Below are 22,877 nucleotides of genomic sequence, written 5' to 3' on the forward strand. Positions count from 1 at the left end.
GAAATTCTTATGGTCGAATAGGAACCAAGGGAAACCTGTGTACTAGGTAAATAGGGATACGTTATGTAGCCACAAGAGTGTTGGGGGCCTAGGTCTAAAAAATATAATGCGGGTAAACAGAGCTTTTTTTTATGAGACAGAGTTAGAGGTTGTACACTCACCCAGAACTTTTGGCGAGCAAGATTATTTTTGCTAAGAAGTATGGTGATGATCCGATTAGCTTGGGGTACCGAGGGAGGGTGCCTAAGCATGGATCTTGGGCAGCAAGAAGTTTGGTGAAAGCTACACATGAGTTGAAATCTGGGCTTGGTCGAGTCATTAGAGATGGAACTTCCACGCACATAACTCAAGATGCCTGGGTATAGGGAAGGTTACTTCACCCAAAGCCAAACTTCTACGGGATGGGTATTAACAGAGTTTCGAACTTACTGACGAATGAAAGGTGTTGGAATGCTGCTCTTATTTGGAACGTTTTTTAACAGGGGGATGCAAGGGATATCCTTTCCATTTGCATTCCTGAGCAAGGGGAGGACAGATTCCAGTGGATGCCAGAAGAGAATGGAGCCTATAGATTTAAATCTGGGTATTGGTGGCAAGACCACAAGCATCAATCATAAGGGTCTAGCAGCTTCTAGAAGGATTTATGGAGAATCAAAACATGGCCAAAGTGCATCTTCCTAGCATGGAAAATAATGCACAATAGAGTAGCAACTAGAGATAATTTGAGGAGAAGGGGTCTGCTAGTCCAGCAGACCTGCGTTCTGTGTGGAAGGGAGGATGAAATGGCTTGCCATTTGTTTCGAGACTGCTCCATTAATCATCGAATCTGGAAGGCTTGTGCCCTGGGGTTTATCACGACAGCAAATCAAGGTGTTCCCTTGACCAAGTGGATGCAAGACCTTCTATAATATGCGGGGAAGATAGATGGAAAAGAGAAACTGATTCAACAACACTCTCTAGCTGTCTTATGGGCAATCTGGACCCATAGAAATGATGTAATCTTTAACAATGTGAGTGTCAGTCCATTGGCAATTTTGGAACTGGTGCATGTACACATTAGGAGATGGGGAGATGCTAAGAGAATCCAAGAGAAGGAGTAGCAAATGCAGAGGAGGTGCAGCAACATCAGCACCAACATGCCCAAAATTTTCCTTTTAGGAAAAGCTAGAACGCAACTTACTAGAGCTATTCTAGTGGATGCATCTTGGAAGAAGCAACGAAAGAAAGACAAACCAGGTTGGGTAGCTGCGGTGGCATGGATTGAAGACAAAACAGGAGGGCAAGGCACGGGGATAGCTAGGAATTTTTTTGCTACCAGCCCTAGGCAAGCTGAGGCATACGCAGTTTGGTGGGCAATAAAAGAGCAAGAGGCGAAATGTAAGAATGTCATTATAAAGACTAATTGTGAAGGTGCAATTAAAGCTCTCCAGAACCCAGAGAAGGCTCCGGTAGAAATCCAAAACATAGCAAAGGATATAACACATGTATGCAGGAAATTCGATCTTGTAGTGTGCATCAAATTAAAGTCCAGAGAGATATGGTCCAAGCTGCTCACCTAATGGCCACTGCAAAGAGGAGGGCTTAGGGCTAGTTTATCTTTCTGATTCTGTAACCATTGTCTAAAAAAAAATGATGCCCGAGACTATTGATAATATTTTCTTTGGGTGGCCATATAGAAGAAGATGTTGTTCTTAACTTCAGAATGCCATTAATGTGCAATTTATGTAATTTAACCTGAATAAGATTGAAGACTATAATGCCATGCTTGAGTAGGTCACAAGAAGATTTAAGAGGGGAGTTATTCCGAGATGTTTTGCTAGGTTGATATAATATATTTGGCAGCATGGAAATAAAGTGGTGTGGGATAAATGTTTGAGAACCCCCTGCATGATGCAATGATCAAATATTTGAAATTTGAGATATTTTAAAGAATCAGTTTTAATTTGTTATTCAATCCTGTAAAGATTAGTAGGAAGAATTATATCAATTGATTTATGAGGGTGCTTTGTAATTAGGGTGGTGTGTTCCTGGTTTGTTTAAGGTTGTTTTATCTGCTAGTCTAGTAGAGTTTGATTTATTTTGTATTGGTGGTTAAAAATTTAATTATTCTTTTTATTATTTTTTAAAAACAAGATAACTGATAAATATAGGTTTATTGAACAAACTAAAAATCAATTAACCTACAATATATATCCTCCAACATTAAATATCAAATCATAAGAAATCTTATACAAGGAAACAAATTAAATTATTTGAAAGGCACTTTGGCTATCATTGAATCTAATTTATCATTGATATATATGGCATCTCTTATTTGCTATTAGTGGACTTTTTTTTTTTGGCAAATTGTGGGTTAATAGGTGAATTAAGCTATTAGTGGACTTATTTTAGGCTATATATTAAAGTTGGCAAAATTAATACCTTTTCATTTGCTTCGATTTTTCTATTAGTGGATTAATTTTAGGTTATGATTTATCAGAGGTATTTGGTTAACCCTAAGAAAAGTGAAAACAAAGGGCATGTTAACCCTGAATGATCATTCGCTTCAATTTTTCTATTGCAGTTGATCATTTCTCTATTGAAGTTTTTCAAATTCGATTGATGTAAGAGATCGGGAAAATGGAGATGTTATTGCAGAGTCTGGCGAAAAATTTTGGGGTTAACTTTTCTAATTGATGAAATTATCATGCTACCCTTAAATAAACAATACTTGCTTATTATGAAGATATATAAACTTGTACTTTCTCATTCCTATGCACAAGGGAATTGATTAATTAAGTTTTCATTAAAGTTTATATAAGAGTATTATACAATGAGATTCAACACTTTGGGGATGATAGATGAGTATGTGCACTAAAAGTGTTGTAAGAAAACATATATATATTTCCTATCATATAAACGTATTATCATTGGATAGATTATTACAACTCCACCTATAAAATTGATGACAAATTACATTTCACACTAATTAATTAATAAAAAAATCATTCAAATGTCATTAAATCTCAAAAAAGCTATACGAATGGAGTACTCAAGTTGAACCTGGAGGAAGTTGTATATATCTAAACTAATCATCAATACTTTATTTATACTAAAGTAATCACCAGAATTATTCCTAAAGTACACGTGTCGAGTTCTCATTAAAAATTTTCCCGCCAAATTTTTTTTTCCTTGAAAATAATAAGTTAATTTTTTTATATATACAAATTAAACACCCCAAAAATAAAGAACAACTTTAAATATATATATTTTTTTGATAAATAAGAAAAGTGAGATAAATGATTAGAAAAGATTAAAAATAATGAACAATGTAAAGTCATAGTAAATTAGTGACTTTTTACCATTCTTATTTCTAAATTCCATTCAACTAAAATTTATTATTACAAATAGAAAATTATCAAACTAGAAAGGTTTTAATTATACATTAATATTAGAAAACCTTCTATAATCCCTTAAATCTTGCTACATTAATTTATAACCTGAATTGTTCATTTCCTATTAAAAAAGGATTATAACTCAATTTTAAATTCATAAGTTTTTTGCGAACTACAAAAATAGAGATACTATGTATTAACGTGTCTCATCTATCTTTAATAATTTGATTACGTAAACAATGTATACAAAACTTATAAACAAATATGGAGTACAAACTTAGAGTACGTAATTTATAAAAAAAATAATAAAAAAAACCGTGAATTTTCGAGCGTTGCTCGGGCAAAGAACTAGTTTCAGATAAAGATAACAATTTCTTAGATTTTGTCCAAATTGTCCACCTCTCCTTTAATATGAACACAAGATTCTCAAACTCCATTTCTCTAACTTGTAAACATGGGTAGTCGTCTACTACAATTACACATTAGTGAAATTACACTTTACACCCACCACACCAAGAAACCAAAAATTAAATCAAAGGAGAAAAAGGAAAGAAACACGGGTCTAATAAATTTGCTTTATAGAGGAAAGAAACATAAATACGTTACCTTTTTTAGTGTAATCTTTTTTTAATTTTATGATTTTTTTCCCATATTTATTTTGAAACCACTATTTCCTATAAAACCTCCAACTCTTTCTCTCATTTTCACATTTTTCACCATTTTCCTACACTCCTTCCCCATTTTTAAGCTACCCTTTTTCATATAAAACCAAAATTTTAAAATATCCACAAAAAATCCTTAAATATATTTTTTGTTGTCTTTTTTTTTTCCTCATAAAAAGTCTTTTGTATATTTTGTTCTTCATAAAGATAGAATTTTTTTTCTGCCATTTTAATTTCTGAAAAAAAGTTTATCTTTTTATTTTCTGGGTATTTGTTTTTTTGAAGAAAAAAAAAATTAAAAAATTAAAGCTAAAAAAACATGAAGTTTTGCAAGACATATCAAGAGTACATGCAAAATTGGGAGAGAGAATTTCCAGGAGTTGGATTCAAAAATTTGAAGAAAATTCTGAAGAAATGTAGGCATGATATTGATTCCCACAATTCCTGTGATGATAATGGTGATTTAATTCCTTCTAATTGTCCTCATCAATGTCCTGGTAATTTCCCTTGATTTTTTTTTTCACTGGTATTAATTATTTTAATTAATCATCAATTAATTCAATTTCTATGTTATGTCGACAATTTAGATTATTTTGACAGGGATGTGGAAAATAATTTACCTTTTTCTGGATTTTGATTGATGGGGATTTGATTTAGCTTGAGAAACAAGTTTGTAATTATGAATATTGATGAATGAAAATTAAAAGTATTGCCTTTTTTATATAATAATTAGCTGGAAATCATTAATTTATAGAAAAGATTGAATCTTTTTGCACTTTGAGTGATCATGATTTAATTATAATTCCTTTTTTTTGTTGATTTGGCGAAATCCTCTGTATTGGTGCTTTGCAATGTGAAAAGTGTTTTTATTGTTTTCATTCTATTTCTAGACCCTTGTAAAATACGGCTTTTGTCCTTATTCTTTGGGTTCTACTTCAACAAGTGTTATTTTTTGGCGGATTTTATTTAACAGTAGTCCATTTGATATCATTGTCAGTTTTAAATTTCGTAGTCGTACTTATATTAATCATTTTGATTTGATTGTCAGTTTTTAGTTTCGTAGTCTTGTTTATATTAATCATGTTAATTTACTTTATAACGGAACCTATAGAAACAATAAACATTAATGAACATTGAACATACTGTAAAATTCACTTATGTATTAGGGTTTAAGGTGAAAATGTATGACCAAATCACGCGTTCAATGGCATTATTCGGTGTGTTTGTTCATTATAGTAATTGTATTTTTGGTTAGGGGAATACTTGAGAAATGGAGACATATTGTTTATGGTCCTGTTTGGTAATTAGCTGCTAGCTGGTTGTATTAACTGATTTGATTATAACATACGGTTTTTGAGCTAATTCAAAGGTGTATCCGAAAAAACTTTTAAATGATGGTATTACAAATGCAAATTGGAACATATGACAATTATGTCTGTTTTTTCCCAAGCCCTTGTTCAAAGTAATATTATTGCTAGATAGAGGGGAACTGGAATCTATGATGGTTATTACGCGAGCTATATGTGTGATTGTTGTTCGGTTTCTGATGATGAGAACTGATAATTTGTGTTTGCAGTATGCGATGGTACATTTTTTCCGTCACTTCTCAAAGAAATGTCTGATGTAGTGGGTTGTTTCAATGAGCGTGCTCAAAAGTTACTTGACTTGCATTTAGCAACGGGTTTTAAGAAGTATTATGTATGGTGTAAAGGGAAGCAGAACCATGTGTCTTTGATTCAGGAGGGGCAGGACCTTGTCACTTATGCCATGATTAATGCAATCGCAGTTCGGAAAATTTTGAAGAAATATGATAAGGTAGAATCTTGTTACTCAAGAGATTCTTTAGGATTCTTTAGAATTAATTAATTATTAAAGAATTAGTTGAGTGTTTTATAAAATATGCTGATGGATGCTTGCAATTGGATAGGTTCATTATTCTAAGCAAGGTCAAGAATTCAAATCACGCGCTCAGAGTATGCACGTTGAGATCCTCCAATCACCATGGCTTAGTGAGCTCATGGCCTTTCACATTAATTTAAGGGATAAAAAGGCAAAGGCAAGAACGGGAGCTAATTTGTTTGAGGGCTGCGCTCTTAAATTTACAGACGGAAAGCCGTCGCTGACTTGTGAGCTCTTTGATTCTGTGAAGGTGGATCTTGACTTGACTTGTTCTATTTGTTTGGTGAGTATACTTACCTTTGTATGTATAAATGTCTTTTCGTTCTTCATTTGCACCATGTCTAACCCTTCAACTTTATACAATCTTAGGTGTATGTCACTGAAACTAGCACACGATATGATTAGCATGCTCAAGTTGTGTTATTTTTTATAATATACTTCGTATATGAGTAGTTAAAATTAGTTGCTTAATTTTGTGTCTTTCAAGCAATATTAAAGTATACTATTGACTTCTTCAATCATCATTATCGTATCTGACTCATGTAAATACTCTTTTAGAACTTCAAAGGAAGATAAATACTTCCCAGGTCTGGCCTTGTGAAACAGCTGCCTTGCAACATCATGTTGAAATGTTGAATAGTTTTTCTTGTCACGAGTCATGACAGCTTGTTACTCTGTTTCCTCACCCTAGAATATTGCTTAGTTTTGCGTTACCTTATACTCCCTTCATTCTCTTGTAATTGCTCCATTTGATTTTCATGTTTGCCAATACATTTTGATTGTTAATATTGTTTACTACATATGAGTTAAAAAAATTCATAAAAGTTAATATTATATTATACTTCCCCTGCTTTTTTTAATTGCAAAATTTGTAACACTTCTCATTTCACGATTGCCATATATTATTTCAATTGCTAATATTTAAGTTACAAATATGTAAAAATTATAAAATGTGATATATAAAGTATAGATTGAGACAAAGCTAACAAGATAACATGACTATTTTTCCTTACTTATGAATCATTAAAGCTGTCAAAGTGGAGTATATGAATAGCTTAAAAGTCAAAGTGTTCCAAGTAAAAAAAAATAAAAAAAAAACAGTAGAAGTATTATTCAAAGAGCATAACAAATAATGCTCAAAAGACACCGCTAATATATATATATATATATATTTATTTTTTATTTATTTATTTATTTTCCCCGTAAGACCACCTTGTTGTATGCTATGCCAAACAACAATATGGAGGATGTTCATCAATATTAGAGCTCATCAACAGTTATTTTAGTTTTACTAAATAAGATAATAATTGATTAAAAAAAATTGTGTTTGCTACTTTTTTTTTTTTTTTTTTCTTAATTGTATATGTAGTATGATCCTTTTATTAATGTTTAAAAGAAAGTAAGTTATAAACCGATTAAGTTAGCTAATTTTTACTTCATATTAGCTACACCTTTTTTAAGTTACCCATTTTAAATTAGTTGTCTTTTTTTCTACATTAGGTTTACTTTTTATCCTTAAAAACTACGTGTGTTAGATTGTGTACAATTGTGGCTTGTGACTTTGATCAATATGATAATTCTATCTTGTGTTTATTATAATCAACATTATCTGTATGGGCTGGAACTTCTCTAATTGTTTAGTACATAGCTGATCTTGGAAATTGACATTTTGGGTTTTCTCTTTTAATATTATACAGGATACAGTGTTTGACCCTGTTGCTCTTACCTGTGGCCATATATTCTGCTACATTTGTGCCTGCAATGCTGCATCTGTGACTATAGTTGACGGACTGCAGGTCACATCTCCAAAGGAAAAGTGTCCATTGTGCCGAGAGGTAATCATGAATGTCCTTACTAAATTATTTACGTTATCTCGTTCAATCTTTACCTTATCATTCAGAACAACTACAAAATGCAAGCTTCTGGATCTTGGAGTTGCAACATATTTCAAGCTGTCCTATACATATAACTCTAGCTGTTATGAGACATTAAGTATTTGTTCTGACTCCAATTAATTTACATTGTCCCAATCCCCCCCCCCCCCCCCCCCCCCCCCTTTTCACAGTAATAGTGGAATCATTTGTATCACCTCCCCATCATTTGGATTAAGTATTGACAATGTGGCATATTAGAAATTCTATTAAAATCAATTAATCTCTCAGAATAGGTGACAACTCGTCAACTCTTTCAGGATTGTATATGTGACTTAATTATCAATCAAAGAGTATATGGATTTATAAATAGAATTTAAGAGGCGTTGATAAACAGCTTGGTTGTAGTAATACAATAATATTTTTCACCCCAATTATCTGTTTTTCTTCATGTCACATTACCACTTTAGAGGGTGTAATTTAGTGGTAATTACGGGTATAAATGTTTTAGGATAGAGTTGGATTAACATGTGGTTAAGTATTGAACTTTTCCTAAGAAAGTGATTTGTAAATTATTACCAATATTTCATTGCCCAAAGGGCTGTTAATGGCTTTTGAACTCTCCCAGATTCATATATTGTGATATTTTCTTGGGGCAAAAGTCGTGCTAAATTTGTGACCAAGCTAGTATTTATCCTTGTCAGTAGCGCTAATCACATATCCATGTTAGGGCTTTACATGAGCTCTCGACAACATACAATTTGATATGAGGAATTGAATTATTTGTTTCTTCTTTCTTCTTTCTTGAGTGCACATAAGAAGGCCGTAGAAGTTAGATTGGTAGACATGTAGATTTAGAGACTAGTGATTCATCCGGATATTCTCAAATTGAAAGTAGCACCTTTATTTTAGGACAAGAGTAAAAAAAATAACTCACCTATATATGATAACAATTTCTATTGGTGGGTGGGGAGTATTTGTATTCATATTCACTAATAATTTGCGATGAGGTTGGCTTTGCTTTTTTTCACTTTACATTTTCTCATCTAATTTGTTTGAACTTACATGAATTTAATGGTCCTTATAAGAACTTAATAGCATATTATTTTAGTTGCATATTGAACTTGGTGGCCCTTTAAAACTTATGTAACTTCTTTTATTGCAAAAACAATGAAGCCCTTTACATATAGACTGATTATTGTAATTTGACATTAATTTCTTTTTTTATTTTATTTTTTTTAAATGGCATTGACGCATTGTGGAATAATAAAATAGAGGCTTTTTTCTTTTATCTACACTTGCTTGATAATTCCTTTTTTTTTTTTTAATTTTATTTTTTTAATGACATTAGTTTATTGTCCCTTGAACTTTCAATATTATAATCTTTTGTTTCTATCAGACGGCCTCATACCACCTCCAGACATATATTCACTAGCTGCTGTGAAACGGCAACGATATGTCATCATTTGTTCCCTGTGAAAATTTATACATAGAACAACTCACTTGGATGTTTACTTAACTCATTTGCCATTAATTTCAGGCTGGGGTCTACGAGGGCGCTCTGCACTTGGAGGAGCTTAATATATTATTGAGCCGAAGGTAATTTCCATTATTGATATAATATGCTATTTTTCCTAATTACCCCCACCCCCCCAACCTTTTTATCTCTGAGGCTCCACCCCAAATGAGACTGAAAAAATAATATGATCATGAATCCTTTATTTATCTTTTTAATTACCCCCCCCCCCTCTTTTTTATTCATCTTGCAATCACTAACATATTGCGAGTCTTTTATTTATCACTTGTGTATAGGTGCCATGAGTATTGGGAAGAGAGACTTCAGTCGGAAAGGTTGGAGAGGATAAAGCAAGCTAAAGAACACTGGGAATTTCAGTGCCGAGCTTTCATGGGTGTTTGAACTAAATTGCAGGTGCTGATTCCATCAGCCTTGTTAGGTGATCGACCTTTTGGATTTAGCTTCTTGGATTTGCTTTAATTTGATTGTTGAAAGCCTTGGGCCTTTACCCTGGTGCATAATAGCTTTGTCTGTAAAATAAAAACTTTTTAACCAATAAGATACTTCATTGAGTGGTCGGACAGCAATCCTTGGTTGGACTGTAGAGTGTTTTAGGCAACCTCCATTTTAGGTATTCAGAAAAGAATCCATTTCTCTGGTTGGATTTTTGAGTGCTTTGGGAATGTTGAGTGGATCAGAAGCGTGTAAATATAGACCCGATAAGAAATAGCATGGGGTGGGACTATGAATGATTATTCTTTTTATTCCTTGGAAGTGAATTTGAATGTAAGTGTGAGGCAGTGAGTATAACTCATTTCAATTAGAGGTGATAGCTAGTCTTGCTAGGAGCTGGAGTTTGGAGTAGTTTGATTGGTTGGCACAAACTTAGACTCGATCTCAAGCTAAGTTCGAGCTTGTCAAGCTCATATATTCAGGTTTGGCTCAATTCATGTACCTTGTTCTGAAGATGGACAAATCAGAAAATGTCGGCCAGCTTAGACCATGTAATACCTCTTACTGAGTGATTCAAATACTTACTGGGGAAGTTTCTTTCGGTCATGGATGATATGGTGAGCTAGTCATAAATGATGATTGTTAAGTGACTTATGAAATGTCGAAGAAGAAGAAAGCTAGCATGTTATCAACAATCTTTGATGTAGACCTAAATAAAGCCTATGACCTTTGTTAAAATTTATCTTAGAGCAGCAGGGTTTAAACATTCGGATGCAGTAATGCAGTTGGAAGGCTTTTCTGTGGGACATGCTATGTATATTGCATCATAGTTCTCATTAATGGATAGGCTTCACGGCTCTTCAACAGGATTCCATTTCTGGTTCAGGTGGTCTAAAAAAGTAATCATTAGGAATCACAGGTCATCCACATAGAAGATACGGAGTACCAATTTACTAAAAGGAAAAGGAGCTTCTGGAAACTCGTAAGTAGGGAGGAATAGGTCCGAGGACTTAAAGAATACGAATATGGTCATGAGTTTCAAAGTTGCGTGAAGATACTTATAAATCTTTCTCTCTGAAGTATGCATGGGATGAGCAACTGTGATAGGTAGAATGTGTCGTCATTGTAAAGGGGTCGAAGAAAAGAACTGAAAATGGTTGGTCTTCTAAGGTGACCAAGTATATACCCTAGGGCGAGAACCTAGGGTATATTTGAGTCATTGGGAGGTAATTCAGATTGCAGGTTGAAAAATATACGACTGAAAGTTAACTGCGGTTGAAGAGGAAATGCATGTCAAAGACACCGGTGTATGAAAATGCTCAGAACGATGATAGTCATAGAAGTAGAAAGTTGCATGTTGTGTTTTATTGAAGGATACTTGAACCTAAGGGAAAACGAAATAGACAACATTATATGCTTCCTCGACATTTCAAGCGGAAGCGTATGCAGTGAGCATGTTTGTATGATGATAGCAGTATAGCACAGATGGAGGCGCTATGTTAGTAGGATGATAGCATTGAAGTAGGCTAATATTGAGCCATGGTTATATTCAAATGATATCAAAAGTCTAGCAAATAAGGACATTAGAAGAAACTATTTTAGAGTATTCCAATTCTCGACGAGCTTTATTATTCGTCCTTAAGTGTCTATTCAGTTTCTCATTCCTCCACATCACTTTTGCTGGTCTTTTATTTTCAAGATCCATCCAATTTTTGAGGAAAAACTAAATTTTCTCACCACTTCATCTCATACATTTGACATACCTACTTACCACATTTCTTTTTCTATTCACTTTTCCCTTTATCTTTTTTATTGTGTCATTTGAAATGTTTTTGTTGTTTTTTTTTTTTTTTTTTAATACTCATTTGGAACTTTAGGAATTCTATGTCCTCTCAAACCATCTATAATATAAGGAAAAAATATGATTATGTGAGATTTTGTTTGATTCAACTCAATGTATACATTTTTTAAAAATTAAATTCTAATATTTTTTTTATACTCCGTAATACATATATGAGAATATCAATGTTTGATTGTGTATTAAAAGGGGAAACATGTGATTTACAAGCTTATATGCTGTCCAAAATAAAGTTATTTACAATGTTATCAGTGGCACTTCCCAAGAGGGATGATGATAGGACAACTCTAATGTATGATTGGAATCATCCATCACCCCTTTTGAGCGTAAAATAGCTTTTGGCCCAGGCAATACCCTGGGTCATTATATGTATATTATAAATGAGGTTTTTTAATTAAAAATCATGTGATAAAATACAAATATAGATTAATTTAGTTATATTTGTTGTAAATAAAGGAGCAGTCTAGTATAAATTATATGTATATTATAAATGAGGTTTTATAATTAAAAACTACGTAATAAAATACAAATATAGATTAAATTAGTTACATTTGTTGTAAATAAAGGAGTAGCCTAGTACAAATAGTATAAAAATATTTAAGTAAGATCAAAAAGATAATCTCACAAACGATGGAACAATGTTGGTGTCTCGTGATACAATTCATTGACTTGAAAATGAATTTTCGGCGCAATCAAGGTGCTCAATTGCATCTGTCAACACGTTCCCTAAGTTTAACCTACCACTTCCACACAAAAACACTTTTGGGTGGAAGGTTTGACTCAAGTAACTCATGCTCAATAGAGAATAATGTGTATACACTATTGTATGGATGTATTTTTGAAGTGTAAAAATTAGAAAAAAAAACTTCTTTTATTTATAAAGAAACATGAAAGAATATAGAAGAAGAATCCCAAGCATCAAAGGAGTTAGGGAGGTGAATAGTCACCTTAAACATCCTCTTAAATGGAGGGTTATGAGAGTTACTTATCAAGAGAATAATCGTGTTGATTAATCATCTTAAACATCCTCATAAATTGGGGGTCATAAGTTTGAATATTGATGCTAACAATTCTTTATTTTTGTAATGAATTATAGTAATTGTATGACATGGCGCCACATCATCTGCCTAATCATGATGACACGTGGCAGGCTCATGTTTTCTCATTGAGTTTTAATATATACTAGTGTTGTGCCCCGTGTAATGCCCGGGTTGTTTATAAAGTCTATTAAAATCTATCCAACGTGGCGTGACACTCAAATTTTATTTTATCGAAAATAAAACTCTAAACTAACAATTTTATCCTAAAATTCTATCCAAATTTGATTCAAAATAGAATTCTAAATAACTTATGTATCTTATGAAGTCTATTTGAACCTATCCAACGTGGCGCGACACTTGGCGAAAAGTTAGAATGTCAAGTGTCGCTGCATCGTGACCTGGCTAAAAGTTTAAGCTTTATATATTAGTTATATGATATATACAATTACTATATACGAAGTATATATCAAGGATGATGGCTATGTCCTCTCACCATTTTCTCTTCTTACTCCATTTTGACACTTCATACTTTTTTTCATCCACCTCATTTTTCACTATCTCTTTCCTCTCTTTCATCCTCTTCCATTTATTTTTTCCACATCAAAGGGTATCCTCTTGATATCAGGGGCGGATCTATTAAGGTGCACAGTGAGTCACGTGACTCACCAGCACAAAAAAAAAAAAAAAAAAAAAAAAAAAAAAAAAAAAAAAAAAACCTAAGAGACCGCCTATTACAAATAGGCGGTCTCTTTGTTGCTTCTATTTGAGATTAGCCCACTATCAGTTTTTTAAATATCAAAGAGACCGCCTATTAAAATATCAAATAGGTGGTCTCTTTGTTGCTGCTATTGCCACCACGTCATTAGAGACCTGTAACAGGTCTCTTTTTGTCAGTCATTTAAGCGCAAAGGCTGCTTTCATATTTCATTAAAGAGACCTGTTATATTTAATAACGGGTCTCTTAAGTTATCTAACTTTTTTTTTTTAATAATTCTTGTTTTTAAGTAAAAAATCATAAAGTTAGTTTAATGTAATAGTTTTATAGCATGTATTTTTATATCCAATATTTGGATGGAAATCATTTTGGTGAAATATATATATTTTTTTTTTTATATAAATTTTGGATTGAAACAAGTGATCAATTATTGACGGTGACTCATAAGTTCGAAAATCGTGGATCCACCACTGCTTGATATATTTTATACTATAAATATGGCCCCACTTACAAATTTAATCTTTGTACAAGATTATTTTTTATCGATTCTTGTAATAATAATAATAATAATAATAATAATAATAATAACAACAATAACAATAACAATAAAAGTTACCATGTTTTACCAATATTTTTATACAGTAACACATGAAATTAGGAATAAAAACACTAATTGATACATTTAAGTACAACAAATACAAGAAATTAAAGACAAATAACTAATTATCCTCTTTTTTCCTTACCAATTACTAGTATGTCCAAATCTTGCCCACGATTGTTCCACCAGATCTTGTTTAAGTGACATCTGAGTTTGTTGATCGTGAAGATCTCTGGTGTTACCATTAATGTGGTTAGATTAGGATTTTGGTAGCGCGGGTTACGGTGAAAGTCGTTGCTCTTCGGTTTTCCATGATTGAGTTTTGCATAATACACATGGGCATGCATGTTGGACAGCGTCCTCGCCTGAGTTTCCATTTTTCGGGTGTCGTAGGATATAAACGTACGCCATAATCCATTTTGAAACCAATTGTTGATAAAATTCCAATGTTGTTGCATGGACTTAATGGTCCGTTCTTTTATCTCTTCAAGATTCTCTACTCGTGCCTCTTCATATAACTTCCCAATTGCAGCAAATAAACTGACTTTAGTTTGTTTGGTATTTATTGTAACGTTCCCACTGACATTAATGTAGCCTGAAACAAGCTTCTTATCTTCTTCTTTTTTTTTTTTTTTTGGACGAATGCTTCTTATCTTCAACTATACTCCATGCGCTAGCTTTTTTTTTTTAATCAATCATTGGGGTCTTTTCAAGTAATGTCAACAACATCATCATTGATGAGATCTTCTAAATGTTGAGCTTCCTACACTTCTTGTGTTGGAGTGATCCATAGGTTGGGTAAAATGTTGGGACATGGGAAATAATGGGACATTTTGTGAAGATGAACTCCCATGAAATTGGTGAGGAATTTGAGATGTATAATTTGGGTTTATCGATCTTTGTTGGCTACCATACTATTGCAAAACAGCTTGAAGTTATGGATTATTGAATATACTTGGATCAAAAGGGGGAGATTTTGAATTGTATTGAGGATTTGGATCATTTGAAAAATTCATATATTCTTCTATAATTATGATTCTTTTAATCCGTTATTAAAAAAAAGAGGAAGGAGAGAAAAAATATGAAAAAATGAAGTGCATAAAAAATCGCCAAAATTAGGTTCAATTGTAGAGAAAATAAATAAAGTCGTTGGTAATACATTTTTTTTAAAAATTTGTTATCGTTTGTGATTAATTACCGTTATAATTTTTTGAACTAGTAAAATTATGTAACAAAAAAACAAATAACAAGGTGACATTTGTCAACCAATAGCAGGTCATTTTTAAAATGTAGCTGTTGTAATTAGCTTTGCCATTCTGATGTTTGTGACCATGTGTCAAGAGCTTTTTATTTTTATTATTATTATTTTTTTATAATTTGACAAAACGTTGTCGTTTGTTCTTGTAAATTGCTGGAAACATTGAGTTTTTGTTGTATAGCTATATCCTCTTGGCACGAAAGACGAGGTGTTCAATCCTTCACCGAATGAGGATTGTTGAAAATCCTTTTCCCCTTGACGATCCCCAACATTACCCTACATCAAAGAGGATGTGTCTAAATCAACAAAAAAAAAAAACCCCATACAAGAGGATATATATATCCTCCTTGATATTTATGCTCATAGGCAAACTATTAATGAAAGTGGACAACACCATTTAATTTGTTTAGTATTAGGTGTCCCCGTCTATTATTTTACCTAATCCCAAGTTAGTAAAAGTTTTACTTAAAGAGTCAATACTTAATCCATATAATGTGTTTGAATGGACATGAACAATGGCAAACAATGTTATTCACAAAAGGGAAAGGGATTCTCATACTAGCTAGAGGCTTTCATCACAAACTATTACGCACAATATCAAACACATTTTATGATCATTAGGGTATCATATATTTGATCTCTTAGATAGAAAATTAAGGCAATATGAAAGAAGACACAATTAAGGTAACATATAAACATAGAGGCAACAAGAAAAAGGAAAAACTAGGGCATCATATGAACAATTAGAAAAGAAGGCAAAAATTGAGGCATGCATCATAAACATATATAGGGTCAACATGAAATAATTTCACATGACATTGAGACAACATGACCTTTGGGAAATTAAGGCAAAAACCATAGTAAGCAACAGTGGGTGGGGGACTTGGGGGGAGGGATACATAATTTATGCAACATCATTTCAAAATGAAACAAGATCGGTAAGGCAATATCAACAAATATCCACCACTCCCGGCCACCATAGAACACACACAAACACCTCTGTCACAAAAACACATCAAGCTCCTGTCGGCAACAGATCACAGTTGTTGGTATCTAAACATCTATCAATACATCCAACTAGCTATGAATATGTAATTGATAAAATAAATAAAATAGGAAAAATATAAAGCAAGAGAGAAAAGAGCGAGGACTCAATTATGTGATAATTGACATATTCACAGACTGTGTAAGAGACAGTTTGTATCACAAAAATCACTTACATATCCTTCCACGCATATCAACAACATCACCATCACATTCTCAAGCATTAACACCAACACAATTGACGAATGTCTTCGACAAAAAATATTAAAATTATCTACATATTTGTCTATATTATATTGGATCGATTGATGAATAATGTTTGAAGTTAGTAAGTTTCTTTACTTTTTCCTACTTTTATTTTTTCTAATTAAGTATAAAAGTTTCTTTACTTTTATTTTTGGGGTGGAAAAAGTTAAAAAAATAAATATATGTTGTTGATTTTCTTTGTTGTAGGCCCCATAAGCTATTGTTCATTCTTTTTTTTTGCTCAGAAGCTGAGCAAATTTAGTTTTGCTCATGAGCAGCAAATTTTAAAATGCTCATTGATGTAGTACATTATTTTTGGTTTTTTCTCATAAAATTTTCTCATGAGCATTTTTTTTTACTCATTGTAGTGAATACTCTTAGGAACACTTTTTAATACTGTATATTAGTATAAATATGTTTTTCTCCATTTTAAACATACTTTTTTTTTTTGAAGCAAATAGAGCAATATATTCATTAACTAATAATCAAGGAATCCGACAAAATATAGGGATTAACCTCACACGGACAATGGTTAACCCAAACTTGTTTGACCCCGAATGGGACTAACTTAGCTAGATGATGTGCAACACATTTGCCATCTCTTTTTACATGAGTCCAAAGAACAAGGTCAAAAGAAGAGGTAAAAATAAGTAGATATTTTCCAATCAGGGGCGGCCCATTAGTGGGACTCCATGGGGCTTGGCCCCTTATGACTTTAGAAAAAAAAATAAAGCCCAATTATAAAAAAAAAAAATCCAAAACCGATTGTTTTATCTTTCTAGGCAGCTAGTAAACTAAGGAAAAGGAAAAGATTCCTTCCCAATTCCCAAAACCTCCGCTCCATATTACGTATTCCTCATCAAGTCATCAATACACCTAAATAATTAATAAATATTCACTTTTTTCAAGGTTCCAATTCAATTCCAACTTCCAAGAATAAATTACAAATTTACAATATCACTGTATCAGGTATTATACTCGACTACTTTCTCAATTTTTTGTTTTTAAGGTTTTGTTTTCAATTATTTTTTTACCTTTTGCAATTAAAATTATTTATCTTATACTATGTACTATTGATTAATTTGAGCATTAATAAACAAATTGATAATTTTAGGTGATAAGACGTTATCAAAGTCAATAAATTACTTAGTTCAAAGTATAGAACACGTTTTGCCTTCAGTACGTCGTTCTTTATTTCTCTATTAATAATTATCAATTGATAAGTTATTTTTAACTTTTGATTTATACTTGTGATTTGTAAATTTTAATGCATTGATAATTAACAAATTAGTCATTAAGGAATGTGTGCTTAATTGCTTAAAGTTAGTTTCTTGTTTCATTCATATTACATTTTTTTAGTTTGTTGCTACTTGTTAGAATTAGATATATAATTGATTACAACGTAACTGTTTTATTTTTTCAAGAAATATGTATGACATTTATAAAATAAATTTAACATATAATTAATTTCAAGTAAACAAATATGAAGAAACAAAAATCTATTGCCTCTTTTTTCAAACGAAAAGAGCAAGAAAATGGCACAACACCCGACGAAAATAATCCAGTTAATGAATATACTCCTATCCGGACACATAATCATGAAGAAGGTACGTCGATCATTAACAATGACAATGTGGATATCAATTCTTTAGATAGTGACTCAGGGTTACGTCCTCCAATATGGGCTTATCCAGTTGGAAAACGAAATGAAATAATACATGCTTATATTAAATTAGGGCCTTGTCAACCTCAATTGGCATAATATCCATTTTCGAGGCCTACAAAGCATCGTCGCCGATTTCAATCTACTTGGTTTGCTAAGTTCCCAGATTTATCTGTTTACTGAAACACCAAATTCTCGGGTAAAAACATTTACTTTGACCGGATTCAAAAATTGGAAAAAAATCAATGAAGGGAAACGTTGTGGGTTCCTTGCTCATATTGGAGAAGGTCCATGTATAGCTCATCGAAATGCGGTTCAATTATACAAGACTCTTCCTAAGCCAAAAAAAAATATATTTGTAATGATTTTTACAAACAAAGTGAAATGCAAATCAAGCAAAATCGATTGCATTTAAAGGCCTCTATCAATGTCCTTCGCTTGTTGACTACACAATATTGTCCTTTAATAGGCCACAATGAAACAAATAATTCAAATAATCAAAGAAACTATCTTAAATTCAAAAAGGTGTTGGCTGCATATAATTAAGATGTTTCCAAAGCTATGCGACAAGCTCCTTATAATGCCAAATGTACTGCTCTCTTGATTCAAAAAAATATTCTCATATTATTTTAAATAAGGTTCGCAACTATATTAGACAAGAAATTGGTAACTCTAAATTCTGTATTATTGTTAATGAGGCTCAAGATGAATCTAGAAGAGAGCAAATGGGTCTCATTTTAAGGTTTGTTGACAAATATAGAACAACTAGGGAGCGATTTTGACCTTATATGATTTTCTGATACCACGCCAGCAACACTTAAAAGAGAATTGTGTTCAGTCCTTGCTCGACATAATTTATCTATATGTTGAAAATATTCGAGGGCAAGGATATGATGGTGCTAGTAACATGAGAGGTGAGTGGAATGGCTTGCAAGCTCGATAATTTTATTAAGAAAATGTTTTATATAAATTTATAAAAATGTAAAAAATAAAATAAAATAAAATAAAAATAAAAATTAAACGTGGGATGTAGAAAAAAATACAGCAATTTTATACGGAAAAGATAAAATAAGTCACTCCTCCAAAATTAGTACTACACAGCTAGACTACTAGTCAGAATAGTAGCTTACTCTTAATATTTTATCATTCATTCACTTAAAAAAAAAAAAAAAAAAAAACCCTAGACACTTCTCCTCCTAAGTTCATTCACAGCGACTGTATACCTCTCTCCTTATACTTTTGCTTTCTTTTTTCTCTTTCATTCTCAAATCTCAAGCAAGCTCATAATTACTCAAATCTCAAGCAATAAGTTCAGGATATAAATTGAAGTAAGAAGAAGGGATCAAGATCAAGTAAAGGAAAAGATAAATTTAACAAGCAACCTGCTTTTCATATTGCAGTTGCATTGTGTTACTATCTTTTGTTGTAGTCTTGTAGATTTGTAGTTGCTCTTATAATTTTATTAGATTATTGGTAAAAATTTATTCAAGAAGTTGGACAATTTTTAGATTAATTTGGCATTTTTTCTAGTAGAGGGCGAATTTTACAATTAAGTTGGGTGTTTTTCCGGTAGATCTAGTCGAATTTTACAACTAATTTGATTTTTTTTCCCACCATTAATTTGTGCGATTGTAATATGTGTGGACAAGGATACAATCAATATGATGTTTGCAATTTGGGTGTTTTTAGTAGATCTAGCTAAGTGAGCAATCGAAGGTTAACGAGTCACGAGCCGAGTCGAGCTACGAAAAAATTAAACGAGCACGAGTCGAGCACGAGCCATGGTTATCGATTACGAGTCGAGCACACCTTAGCTCGCGATCGACTCGCTCGATTAGCACCTCTAGTGGGGATGCTGATGCTGCTTTAGATCTAATAATTTCCTTTGATTTTGTGTTCATTGCCCGTTTAATGGAAGAAATTTTGGGAATTGATAATGTTTTATGTCAATCCTTACAACAAAAGTCCCAAAATATTGTCAATGCTTAAAATTAATGTCTACAAATCATGCACTAATTCAGGACATGAGAGAAAATGGATGAGTAAGTTTTTTAGAGTCAGCGGTATTATTTTATCACCAACATGATATTTCAATACCTGGTATGAATTCTCTTTATATATCTCGTAGGGGTCGAGCTCGTCATCAACAAGATCAAGTTACAATGAATCATTTTTATCGAGTTGAAATATTTTTAGGTATAATTGACAAACAATTACAAGCGCTAAATCGCAGACATTATGATGACGCTTTAGAGCTCTTAACTTTATCATCTTTGCTAGAGCCCAAAGACGGATTTAAAAATTTTGATCTTGAGAAGGTTTGCTTGATTGCAGAACAGTTTTACCCCATGGATTTTACGGAGCAAGAAAGGTACAATTGGAGGTATCAATTGCAACACTTTTTATGTGAAGCAAAAAATGAGCCTAGTTTGACTCATCATTCTACCTTGGAGGAATTTTGCGAACGCTTGGCACAAACAGGAACATCAAATGTATACTTTTTGTTTGATAGAACTAATACGTCTAGTTTTGACCCTTCCTGTCTCAATAGCTACCACTAAAAGTGCATTTTCAGCAATGAAGATCATGAAAACAAGACTACGTAACAAGATGGAGGATGAGTTTTTGGCCGAAAATATAGTTTAATTATTTCCATTGAAAGGAAGATTTCTAATTCATTTAATACTAAGTCAATAATTAATGATTTCAAATTATTAAAAGAAAGACGAGCCTTACTTTAATAGTTTGCTAAACAAATAGATTATGACATTTGTATGAGAAAGAATAATACTGTGACACTTGATTTTTTCAGTTGTTTGGTAATATTTATTATATTTAGCTATATTCTTATACTCCTTGTATTTATAATATAATCTCACATTGAATTTTAAAATAATTTTCATATGCTTGTGTTAATATTGTTTTAGACGTATACTTATGCTAAATATTATTGGCCCCCGAGTTTCAAGATCCGCCACTACTTCCAGTATAGAATCAATGAGCATAAAGTTATATAAAGTTACTTTTATAAACATGTTTCTTGAATTATGAGCCCAAAGAACAAGGTCGAAAGATGAGGTAAAACATGCTGCTTAAATTATCTACTATATATTACCAAAATTGTATAAAGTTACTTTTTATAAACTAAATATCTAGATGTTTCTACTTGGACTGCACACGACTTTGTGTTTTCTTACCCATTAATGGTAACTTATGTTCAAATTTTGAATTTTCCGTTAACATGAGGTTATTTTTAAAAAATTGTTTGAAAAATTAATTGAACAATTAATACACGTGAAGTTACAATGAGATAAAATGGTAAAATAATTATAAACAAACAAATTAGCACAAAGTGATTAAGGTAGGTAAAATAATCTGAATAATCCGATTTAATACGGTTTGAATTTAATATATCCTAATCGATTAATCTTCTAAATGAAGCATTGAAGCATAAAGCTTAAAACTCTAAATTCTACTAAAAAAACCATCTGGTTGGGTAAATAAAACACAAGCTATTTTGACATTTTAATAAATTAAATTCTTATTCAAATGATTAATTAGTTGTATTTATAATACTCATCTATTTCACAATTTCCTTCATTTTAAAACCATTTTTATCATCATTTTATAATATGAATATTAGTATCTTTTGTTGCGGTGTAGTTTCTAAGATTTGATACTTTTTAGATTTTTTATTATAAAATGTACATACATCTTGGACGTCATCAGCTCACCGCTCACAAAGCATGAATATGAGCCTTAGAGAGTTAGAGCAAGAAATTGGAAAAATTCATGAACAATTTCCACTTGTTATTTTTGACCTGAGATCAATGTTATCTAATTTGGTTTATAATTTGTGTCTTAGAACAATATACTTCTCACAATGGCCGCCAACAATTAAGATTGTATCTATAATTTCCTACAACAATATTCCAAACTACATCAATTTTAAGTTACAATTCACAACCTTGATAAACCCATTGTAACTTTATTATACATCACTTGTCAATCACCAATTTCATTTTTTTTTTGCTACGTGACTAGGGACTGTTGTTGCTTTATAAATATAAATATTGCAAGCAATTCCAAAAAGGGACAAGTGTGGGCCATGTGGCTGCTCGCCTGATCTATACTTTTGTTATGATTAATATGAGAAGATATCATGTGAAAACATTGAATACAGTATCCACACTTTAACATCTAATATCAATATTTTAATATCTTATATATCAAATATAGAATTATTTAAATCAAATTTTAAAATATTAGTACCAAATTTTGGAGCATTTGTCACATATAAAATACTTGTATCAAATATTGCTTTGTATATCATATATTTATACTTCTACTAGTTCTTGGCCCAAGCAATACTCGGATATTATTCATTAAAAAAAACATTTTTATAAATTACTCTAAGTTAGTATTTGTTACTAAGTTTTGCATACATTAAAATATCTATTTATGCTATCAAAATATTATAGATAATAGTCATTGATGTTGAGTATCCCTTATTTTAGTAGGAAATGGACAATTCATTTTATAGATTAAAGAATGAATATTCAAGGGAATATAGATATTTTTTAATCTTAGTATATAATTAAAACTTTTGTAATTTGATGATATTCTATTTGCAACAATAAATTTCAGTTGCATTGATTTAGAAATTTGAAGGGAGAAAAA

General features: G+C 31.8%; 1 protein-coding gene across 1 annotated transcript; it reads left to right on the forward strand.

The window, feature by feature from the left end:
- Positions 1-3,898: 3,898 nt before the first annotated feature.
- LOC145624090 (putative E3 ubiquitin-protein ligase BAH1-like 1) lies at positions 3,899-11,545 on the forward strand. Its single transcript, XM_081677049.1, has 6 exons — positions 3,899-4,533; positions 5,613-5,851; positions 5,964-6,218; positions 7,633-7,770; positions 9,347-9,405; positions 9,619-11,545. Exons 1-6 carry the CDS (start codon positions 4,356-4,358, stop codon positions 9,722-9,724), a joined length of 975 nt encoding a protein of 324 aa, XP_081533175.1. The 5' UTR covers positions 3,899-4,355; the 3' UTR covers positions 9,725-11,545.
- The last annotated feature ends 11,332 nt before the right edge of the window (positions 11,546-22,877 follow it).

This window comes from Chenopodium album, chromosome 3 (assembly GCF_948465745.1).
Source record: "Chenopodium album chromosome 3, dcCheAlbu1.1, whole genome shotgun sequence".
In the NCBI taxonomy this organism is placed as follows: Eukaryota; Viridiplantae; Streptophyta; class Magnoliopsida; order Caryophyllales; family Amaranthaceae; genus Chenopodium; species Chenopodium album.

Excerpts from the sequence above, each read along its gene's own strand:
- LOC145624090 (XM_081677049.1), top strand. The coding sequence starts at position 4,356 with ATGAAGTTTTGCAAGACATATCAAGAGTACATGCAAAATTGGGAGAGA. Across the intron at positions 4,534-5,612 it reads TTGTCCTCATCAATGTCCTG|TATGCGATGGTACATTTTTT; the intron begins GTAATTTCCCTT and ends TTGTGTTTGCAG. Across the intron at positions 7,771-9,346 it reads AGTGTCCATTGTGCCGAGAG|GCTGGGGTCTACGAGGGCGC; the intron begins GTAATCATGAAT and ends CATTAATTTCAG.